The following is a 10,406-nucleotide window of genomic DNA, read 5'->3' on the forward strand; positions in this document are numbered from 1 at the left end:
GGGGAGGGGGGCCCGGCTATGAGGGCTCGCCCCAGGGGAAATGAACATCACAAAAGGAGGAGGAGAGGAAGGATGGAAAAGACTTTTAAGCAGGGTTACTTCAAATGGACTCTGGAACGTTCCCTTAATTATTTTTATTTCTTTGCACCTACTCGCAGTGTGATGAGGTGAACATTAGAAAAAATAGAGGAACTTCTGGCATCTCCACTTTACACAAACTTAAAGAAACCAAAAAAAAAAACCAAGTCAACATCTCCTCTGTGGCTCAGACCAAAGAAAACAAACTAATGACATGTTCGAACCCTGAAACTCATTAGTCCAGAATCACTCACAGCACAAGCCTGGAGATAAATCCAGCACATCATAAATCCCTTCAGGACGTCGCCTGCTCTCTTTATCACGGGGGGCCGCTGGCTCGGTAGCTGCAGCTCGATAACGGCCCCGGACTGTTTACTGATCCTCGCAGGAAACTGACGCTCACATTAAAGTGGCCTCAGGATTTTGTGAGTAAAGTCCAAGATGTGTATAAGAGACAGCGTTAGTCATGTCCACTTAAAGAATTTGTTGGAGACAATTCCCTCTGTTCTGTGGAGGCTATTGTCGGATTGGACTTTAAAACTACACTCTTTTTTTTGTTGATTATAGAGGTTTTAAATGATGGATTTAACCAAATACACTGATAAATAAAAACACAGTATCCCTACTAGACTGCAGCTTGTAATAAGTGGCATTCATAATAACACCTGTAACATTAATCTACTAGTGTGAATTGGACAGAAAATCAGAGGCTGTAAGCAGCCGATCCCCTGCTGATGTTTTTATAGGATTCTTCTCACCTGGCCAACCATGTCGCCAGGTGTTTTCACTCTCACTATCCATACTGGATCACAGGTTTTTACTTATTTTCATTTTTTATTATGCATAAAGCTGCTTTTTTTAAAAACCTTTTTATACCTTTCCCTCGATCATCTAACGACTTTAGGTGTTAATCTAAAGAACGGCAATACTGCAGCAGAACAATTACAAGCTGTAATGTTAAACATGCTTTTTTAATAAAAAAAAACAAAAACAAAAAAATAAGCCTTTATATTCGATCGATTTCTCCCAGTTCAAAACTTCCTGTGTCCGGCTGCAGGACCTGAACCTGCTGATGCTCAGGTCACTAAACGCATCGTATGTTAGTTAGAGACAGAAGCTGTGAACTCACCGCTGATGAATCTTCTCGCTGTGTTCGAGCGTCCCGACGTCCTCTCGCTTCATCCAACTCTCACTTTTTGTAATGTTGACTGCAGCCCAGCCTCCATTCTCTCTCTCTCTCTCTCTCTCACACACACACACACACACACACACAAAGTAAACAGAACCTTTCAAATGAGACAGTTGCTCTTCATGTGTGTTTTAGCTGGACGCCCGGGACCCCGGATCAAAGATCTGTCAGAGGAACCTGTCAATGAGGAGGAGAAATAATCAATACACATTTTATTTTTTTTTGAATGAGCTGGTGACCATGAAAAACAGCTGGGGGAACAACCCCGCCTGGAGGTTATGTGTGTCACCATGTGCGTCAATGATGGGAAATTGCAAATAACACATATCTACCATTAAAATTCCCAGTATGGGGCTCTTTGGTTGCACTAGGGATTTGAACTGGCAACGTTTGAGTCACAAAGGACCCCCTCCCCTCCCCTCCCCTCCCCCGCTGGTAGAAACTGAAATCATCTCATTAAGAAATTCCCAGTATGGAGTGTTTATAAACAGGCTCTTGTTCATCCCTGGTGATGGATGCATGCTCCCTATCACAGGCTCTTCCTGCTGACTCCCCAACCCGCTTAACAATCTCCCTGCCACTGTTTCACAACCACACACTCCAACACCCTCCACCTCCCTGTGCACGCACACATGCATGCGCGCGCGCGCGCACACACGCACACGCACACACACACACACACACACACACACACGCACACACACACACGCACACACACACACACTTACTGCACTCTTGATATTTTCAGCACTGACCTCGCTTCCTCGGTGGGTGGGCCCTTACTAATTTGAGTGTATGTGGTTGCATTATGTTTAATAGGGAGAGAAAATGTGTGTGTGCGTGGGTGTCCTGAGAGAGCAAGTGAGAGGCCAGTGTGAATCTGCTAATGAAGAAAAACAACATGGCTGTCAGGGCCTCCCAGGAGCAGTTCAAACACAGTGGCTGGGGGTCGAGGTCAGTGGGGGGGGGCAAAGGGTCAAAGGTCAACATCAAGGCCAAGGGCAGGGCTTGACCTCTGCTGTGCTGCAGGAAAATGGGAGGTGCAGAGAGTTAAGCGTCAGGGAGGGAGAGCGGGTTTTGTAAAATTCATAAATCAGAGCAAAGAGTGAAATACAAACTGGAACAGTGTTATGAAGGAAACTGGGCCAATCCTGAGCGACTCAATCAAGACTTCACCCGGAGTGACAGGAGCAGATAAAAAGGTGTTATTCATTTCGTTTAATGTTTACAGTACACTGACCCACCAGAACATTTAACATTTCAAGTAAAAAACCAACTTTTGCGTCAAAATGTGCAAAAAATGGCAAAAATGAAAATGTGTAAATTAAACAAAGTATCTGTGTCAAGTCATGCAACGTTTATCACCAGTGCAAACAAAACCGGTTTGTATTTGAACAAAATAAAATAAAACCACATGATTACAATTAAAAAGGCATCTAAAATTCACAAAGAACATAAATGCTCAAAAACATTTTTTTGATTATGGCACTTGGTATAAACATCAATTAAAAATCGACTAAGTACAATTTAGACTTTTTTTTTTTTTTTTTAAACAAAGTAACAAAACTTTTTTTTTTCCAATGACACACAAAGTAAAAGATGAACCACTGTAAAATTAATTAATTAATTCATTTCATTTCAACTGTCAAAAATGTTTGTCAACTTAAAAATACCGAGATAATTTTAGAGAAACCTCTGAGCAGCAGGTTTCTGACATCTATCGGTTCAAACTGATGCTGTGACCTAAATTCAGGAGTTCAGGGCCGACACCGGAAACCTTCAATTGTCCCTTTAAAAACGAATAAGAGCAGAGTCACATCATCATCATCACTGCAGATGAACCCAGGTGAAGAACAACATCTGTCATTGTGCTGTATGGATTAAAACACATTGTAAACATAAAAAAAAGAGCATAATAAATAAAACTATAAAATTAAACTAAAATGTACAGTTTTTTTCATGCTGATTTTGTTTTGGAAATGTGATTTTTGTGGGTTCACAGGAAGCGAGTGTCCGTTCATGTCCCACCAGTATGACCAGTACAGCCTTAGTGTGTTGGTTTAGCTCCCAATCAGAGGCGATGTCTCATCGTAGCCGCTGCCCACCTCCACCGGAGCTTTGCGGTAAATTACGAACTGGATGGAGATCTGAGCCACAGCGTCAAGGAAATCAAGAGAAATCCTGGGAAGGAGTCAGTTTAATGCAAAACCAGAGTTCAGCTACAAAAACACACAACTATGAACAACAGAACATACTTTCTTTTCTCACATCTGAAAGACTCACCTCTGGAGACAGATGTTGGTGAGTAAAGGAATGAAGTTTGATACTGAACTCAGAGAATTTCTTCTAGACTGGTAAGAAAATAGCTGCTAATGCTAATGTTAGCTATGTAGCAATAGGTGAAAGGTCAATAGGGACCCAAAAGCAAATTTTTACCCCAGTCCCTCCTTAATTTAACCAGCTAGAGGACCAAACCGATCATGCCATATATTCAGTTAAAGGTTTTTCCATGTACTTTTGAGGATTAGCTCATAGAAAAAGTAAGTCACATTCCTCTGCAGCGTCTATATCTTCATTCAAAACAAAGAGGGAAGCAACATGACACTTGAGTCCACCTCTTCTGAAGGGTACAAATGGACGCACGGCCTCCAGGGGCCACTAGTGCAGCGTCTGCAGTCTTGCTTCTTTGCTGACAACAAGCCAGATTCCCTGCGAGTGTCTGGACCTTTGATACTGTGCATCATGTTTCCACACACACAAACACAGTCACAAGACCTGAACCCACCTGATGAACTGCCCTCTGCTACAGCTCAGTGTGGCCTATGATGCAGCATATACATGGGATTAAGGAGAGCACAGAGAGTGGGCAGCAGCAGGAGACATGTTTGTTTATTTTATTAATTTGTTTAAAGGATACGATGAGGTCTAAAGTGAGGGTGCCGAGGCTGCCGATGAGCCAGGGCAGGTGATGGATCAGGTAGCTTTTCTCGCCTTGGCCCTCGTCAGGGTTCTTCAGTAGGACACTCAGGCCGTATGTGGTGTTTCCCAGGATGACTAGCGCAAACAGGAAGTAAGAGACTCCCTCTGTCGACTTCCTCTTGAACTGTGGGGAGAAATGAGAGGTCGGGAGGGGAAGTGAGAAAGCTGATTGCTTATTCAGGGATTCTTCAGGGATTATTTTCACCTGCTCAGTTTGCAGGTACATTGAATTTTGCCTCTTTCGCTTTAATGAACATTTTTCATTTTTGTGCAGATTTGAACAGACATCAAAACACAACTTGTAATTTCTTAACAGCTTTTATTATAACTATCATTATTTCACGTGTCACCTCCTCATCTGATTTATCTTTAACCATACCTGCCATTTTAAATATGGACATCTGACTATCTGAATTTTATTGTTTATAACTTCTTGTATTGGATGTAGTATAATATAATATAATATAATATAATATAATATAATATAATATAATATAATAATATAATATAATATAATAATAGGATATAATATAGTATAATTTTAAACTCTGTAATATACAGTGATGCAGATGTAATATTATCATGAGAATACTCCTTCTAATTATCCCTATTATTTATTGTTATTAGCATTAGCATCAGTCAATGTCTACCACCTAGAGTTTGCAGCTGATAGTGCTGAAGAATTTACATGTATATCTTTATCATACTCACATTAGTGTACATCTGTGGAAGTCTGGAGCAGAGGTAGAGCACCGACGACACTGAGCCGATGGAGAAACCAATTATCTCTTTAGGGGTAAAAGCCTGAAGCAACAGAGAGGCACAACATTACTTGGGAAAAAAAAAAGCCAGACACAACTAGTTCACTTCCCTCAAGTCACTAATTAAAGAAATGGATAGGACTCACCTTGACGGAGCTACTGTCAGAGGTTGAGAGCAAGGAGCGACCTCTGAACCCAGAGGGAATTTCCTGTTGGGTGCCTAACCCGGGGAGGTGGGCGAGGTTTGCGGTGAAGCCCAGGACGCAGGCTACACCCACCACGTGTAAGACCCTTCTGCCTGGAGACACAGCACCATCAAAACTCAATACTGGGAAAGACAACTCAGCACATTCCTCCAGACGAGGCATACTGTGTCAAAGGTAGGCGGGGGCACAAACGCCACAACAACATGAGACATGTGATGACATCATTACAGGGTACCTCTTCCTCTGTCTGGATCATTGTTCATCAGTTTTGATCAAGTGTATTGATTATTGATGTAATGCTTGTTCATTAAGCAGATATTTCAGATAAAACTCTTTTCAGAAATAAGCAGCTGGATCATTAAAGACTTTGGTTGTAGTTTTACTGTTGAGCATTAAACACATGTTTGGGGTTAGTCGTGTCTATTCCTGAAGTTAACAAAGGCCTATGTGTATGTAAATGAGGAGCTAGGATGCAAATAAGGCAGTGAAACTCACACGGCACAAGGCAAGAACTTGGTTCTTATATTGGCATTTGGAAAACTGAATAGTTAAACAAAAATTAACAAACCAAAACACTCACTTTCAGCCACTTTGTTCTTCATCTTGTAGTATAAGTACATGCCCAGCATCAGTAAGTCAGCTATAACGTAATAAACAGCTGTGTATGTCTGCAAGACAGGGATAAAGACGAAGTCAAGCAATGAATTAGTCAGTTGACATTAAATCATCTTTGTCATTGATGAAGACAAAAACAATAATTACATGATAACAGCCCTAAAAATATGATATTATAACAATAAAATATTGTTTTTTTGTCATGACATTAGAAGATACACACTTTTCTTTCTTTAAATGAAATAAAAAAAACTATCTAAAGACATAATTTCTGGCTTTAATTAATGAGCATTTCTCAATGGTTCTTGAAATTATGAAAAACAATGATTTATAGATGATTTGGAACTTAAAATTATTATTTACCCTACACTGTGTTGGCAAAAATATCACTACAATTCACCTGAAGTGGAAGCTGATCTGCCAAGAAGGATCCCACCAGATTGCAGCTGTCACCTCCCAACCACAGTAGCAGGAACCAAATAGAAAGAGCACTGTCCATATTCCCTGTCCTGCACGAGCTGTAGTACTGTCTGCAATAACACAGACAGGAACAAAAAGCAGAATTACACACTGCTTATCAATTAAGAAAAAAAAAAAAAGCATTTCCTCAAACACTTACGGAAGTGAGGACACCATGAAGCAGAGGATGGACAGGAGGCCCAGGTAGATGCTGGCCATATCCCTCGCATCCTGGGCACACTCCCCAAGCCCCTCCCAAACCCATTTGGATCCATTAGGGCACAAAGAGGTGAAGTTTCCTTCAACGGTCCCTCCAAAGGCTCCCCGAGTGAGGACTCCGTCTGTCAACATTATCTGCTGGAGAGAAAAACCAATGTAAATGCACAATTTATTAGAAAAAATGTACAATAATAATGCTAACATCCTTATGCCACATTGTCAGCCTATAAACAATGTTGACATGGTGCTTCCAAGAAAACATCCTGTGAAAAATACCTCAACCATATAGCAAAGAGGTAGATTCAGAGCTTCATCGCACACTTAAAAAAAAATCAGCTTTATAAAAGAAAAAAAAAAAAAATACATATATATATATATATATATTTATCATACATGAACCCCAAATCTCAACATAAAGCAGTTGTCCAGTTAACACGGTCGTAAAGGGGTCAAAGGTTGTTGAACTCTTAAAACAACATCAAAAAAGCTTGTTTGGAGCCACATTCTGCTGCTGCTCCTCTGATTAGATCAAGACAGTGGCGATTAAATAAAACGGCGTGTGTGTGTGTTGCTGCATTTCTACATCGGGTAGCGACAGCAAAAAAACATTTTTCACATAAAATACACTCAACCAGAAGAAGAAACCAGAGAACATATGTTCCTAATTACCAGCTGGACACAGCTAGCTAGCCACGACAACAACTACCTAATGAAAGACAGCTGTAGCTCGTCTGTCGATTGTAAATTTATGTCAGTTTACAAACTTTTACAAACTGCCAAACTGGAAATGGATAAAACATCTTATTTTTCTTGCCTGTGCAGCCGCTGACATGCCGGTAAAGTCCTCAGCAGAACAAAAACCCCTCGGACACTCTGGAGAAATAACACGGAAGCTCGCAATAAACAAGACAAATCCGTCCCCGTGAGCTGATTGGTCGGCACGATGATACGTCACTCAAATCAGCACGTGACTAGCGGCCGCCGAGAGCTCCAAAACAAAACACCTCACCTTCAAAATAAAAGTTTAATTTACAAGCTGCCTGTACATTTTAACACAATGTGTATTTAAGAAGCAAAAAAAGCAATAATAATAATAATAATAATCATAAACCTTTGCATACGAATAATAATCAACATAGAATACGTCATTATTCCATCATGGAGGTACTGTTTCTTCATTATTAATTGTAAATTTTTTTCTGACAAAACCCAAACATGTAGAGTTTCCTGTCATAAAAAGATTGCTTTTTACAATTTAAGGGATTAATCAGTTATCAAACTTGTTGCTGGTCAATTTTCTGTCAATCAACTGATTGATTAATCAGCTAATCATTTAAGCTGTGGGGAATGTGGGTGCTTGGGGAAATAATTGAACTGCCATGTATAGTGGGGGTCAATAGGGGCCGAAGAACAAATTTTTGAGCCCCACAAGAGATTAAGGAGGCCATGACAGTACATAATATACATTATATTTTGAAACAAAACAGCTGTATTTTATCATACATCATATTTCTTTCCCTCTTGTTATGATTTTTACAGTTGAGAATGAATTCCTTATTCTGCTTCAGGATCTAAGGTATAATAGTGTAAATACTCTCTGGTGGCCACTGTTCAATTGTAAAAGATGTATTAAAGCTGTGGAACAAGCTAATGGTTTGCTTTATGTTAATGTTACTTTTCTCTTGAACCAGGACAATTTAGCAATGCCAATCTGATGTTCCAGCACTCACACATTTCACATACTCTCATCACATATCAGCAAGCTTTGTTAAAGTGTATTATTTGGCTGCACATGGTAATTCAGTCATTAGTCCTGAGCTGTCATTAGTACCGAGGCCTCCTGCATTCTTCCACAAGTTCTGCATTTTAGTATGCATCTGTGAAAAACAATTTAATACCCAGGTTAATACTCTGTGAAACTGGCTTGTATGTAAATGTTCTCTCTCTGTGAACTTTTGGGCGGTTGTTGACAGTCTGGAGAGGACAGAGGTGAGTGACTTTTCATCATATCTACTTATCCTAGGTGTTTAAAGATAGAGAGACCTGGGATGTTTGCAACATTTTTGACATTTCTGTCTGTATCTTGGAGCTGTTTTAAGCGAGTGTGTTCAAAATTTAATACAAACTAGTTAGATTAGTCTACTATTAAATGGTGTAGGTGTTATCTCTGCAACACAAACAGAAAATGTGTGGTTTGGTCTCAAACACAAGGAGTGTAATATCAGAATTCACCCCATAGTCCAGGTTAGTTATATCACACACGGGTGATGTGACATGATGATATAAAGATTATGATAAAAAACTTGATACTGAAAGCTTTAAAAAATAATAATATTAACACTTAAATAATAATATAATAATAATAATAATAATAATAATAAAACACTTAAATTACTTTAACATAATTTGTGTGTGTGTGTGTGTGTGTGTGAGTGAGAGAGCCAAGTGTGTTAGCTAATGTCAGTCATAGTGGTGATAAAACATTTTTTACCATAATAATAAAACTGAACAAAATGTACAAATGTTCATCAACTTCAGCAATTGAACATTTTTGTGTGCGTGTGTGCGCGCGTGAGTGTATTGTTGTTACAACTCACCCAGTCTCTTGTAGCCATGAACTACCTTCACTTAGCTAACAGCTAAAACATTAGCACTGACAACTAGCATGAAAAATATCTACGCAGATTCACAATAAACACGACACCGGTTTGAAGAGTTTAACCACAAAGCAGAAAGTACTATTACAAAATTAATTAAGTAAAAAAAAAACTTTCTTACCTCAAAATTATTTTTTTCTTTCTAAAACAGTCTCTGTCTGACACACTGAGCTACTTCCTCACGTGCAATAAGGACTACATTGAGCAGGTGTAGAGTGAAACCAGGTGATTCGTAACTTGTTCCTAATTGGAGAAGTTGGAAGTGTTACAACCCGTACAGAAATGTAAAATATGACATATATGCCCCTATATCAACAGTAATGTTGGCACATATGTCACCTGTATTATACATCCTCTGGATATATGAAGATATAAGTTTATAACATACAGCATATTATTGATGTTAAAAATATGAATTTTTATATAGTATAACATATTGCAACTATAAATGTCAACAATATTCTATTTATATACAACATACATATAACATTTCTGTATGTTTATCTATGTTTTTCTAATTAATTCATTGTTAATTGTAAATTAATAATAATACTAAAATCCCATTCTAGTAAAGTGGTCTCTTTTGTACCCTACTGTATATAATATCAACATATAGAGACTTTGTATATGTCAATATATTAAATTGTCCCAATTTTTAATAGGTTTCATATAAAACTTTTACATATGTGCTTTTATTTTGTGTATGTACATATATGTCATGTATGGAAATTCAATATATGTAGGCTACATATATTACATTTGCATATGAGAAGTGACCTATATTACAACCATCGCCGGTCTCCCCCTAAATTTAGTCGTGAAAATGATTTAAAAATCATTTTACTTTGTTGCTAGTGACACAGTTTCCACTATATTATATACATTATATACTATAGCTGCAGACATTATGTCAAGAGAAAACATCCTACCTGGAAAAGATGATTGAATCCAACGTCAGACTTTGAATGAAAAACCAAAGAGAGGACTCCGCTTGGTATTTTCAAAATTTCTGAACTGATGAAAAATGTGTCAGCTGACAGTCTGTCAGACTGACGACTCAGCACTTCACTACGCTGATGTCAGCTCGTGTGGTTTTTATTTTCAGGTTAAGTTTCCACTGTCGTCACGTGCTACTTCTCCTTATCAGACATTATTGTAGCAGCTTAAATCTTCCAGTTGTTCATGTGGATCTACAAGAGGCAACTTGACATTTCACTGTGCTATTCACTCGTATTATGTCTTC

General features: G+C 38.7%; 2 protein-coding genes across 3 annotated transcripts in view; both read right to left on the bottom strand.

Moving 5' to 3' along the window:
• The window catches only part of nr1h5 (nuclear receptor subfamily 1, group H, member 5), a 12,595-nt gene extending 11,229 nt beyond the window's left edge, over positions 1-1,366 (bottom strand). Inside the window, exon 1 of the mRNA XM_023399768.2 lies at positions 1,208-1,366. The gene's annotated coding sequence lies outside the window, so the exon portion shown is untranslated. The remainder of the gene's footprint in view (positions 1-1,207) is intronic.
• A 1,104-nt stretch (positions 1,367-2,470) lies between these two features.
• On the bottom strand, positions 2,471-7,456 carry slc66a1 (solute carrier family 66 member 1). Of its 2 annotated transcripts, none has more exons than XM_023399753.2 (8): positions 7,321-7,456; positions 6,448-6,641; positions 6,229-6,358; positions 5,794-5,881; positions 5,154-5,305; positions 4,958-5,050; positions 4,185-4,370; positions 2,471-3,414 (listed from the first exon to the last, which is right to left on the bottom strand). In XM_023399753.2, the coding sequence occupies exons 1-8, from the start codon at positions 7,336-7,338 to the stop codon at positions 3,328-3,330; spliced, it is 948 nt and encodes a 315-aa protein (XP_023255521.1). In that variant the 5' UTR covers positions 7,339-7,456; the 3' UTR covers positions 2,471-3,327. The 2 variants fall into 2 exon arrangements, with proteins under 2 accessions (XP_023255521.1, XP_023255520.1); XM_023399752.2 differs by having other exon boundaries at positions 6,448-6,644; positions 7,321-7,437.
• Positions 7,457-10,406: the final 2,950 nt, after the last annotated feature.

This window comes from Seriola lalandi, unplaced genomic scaffold, assembly GCF_002814215.2.
Source record: "Seriola lalandi dorsalis isolate HSWRI2012SDOR001 ecotype SW California unplaced genomic scaffold, Sedor1 jcf7180002052119, whole genome shotgun sequence".
Lineage (NCBI taxonomy): Eukaryota > Metazoa > Chordata > Actinopteri > Carangiformes > Carangidae > Seriola > Seriola lalandi.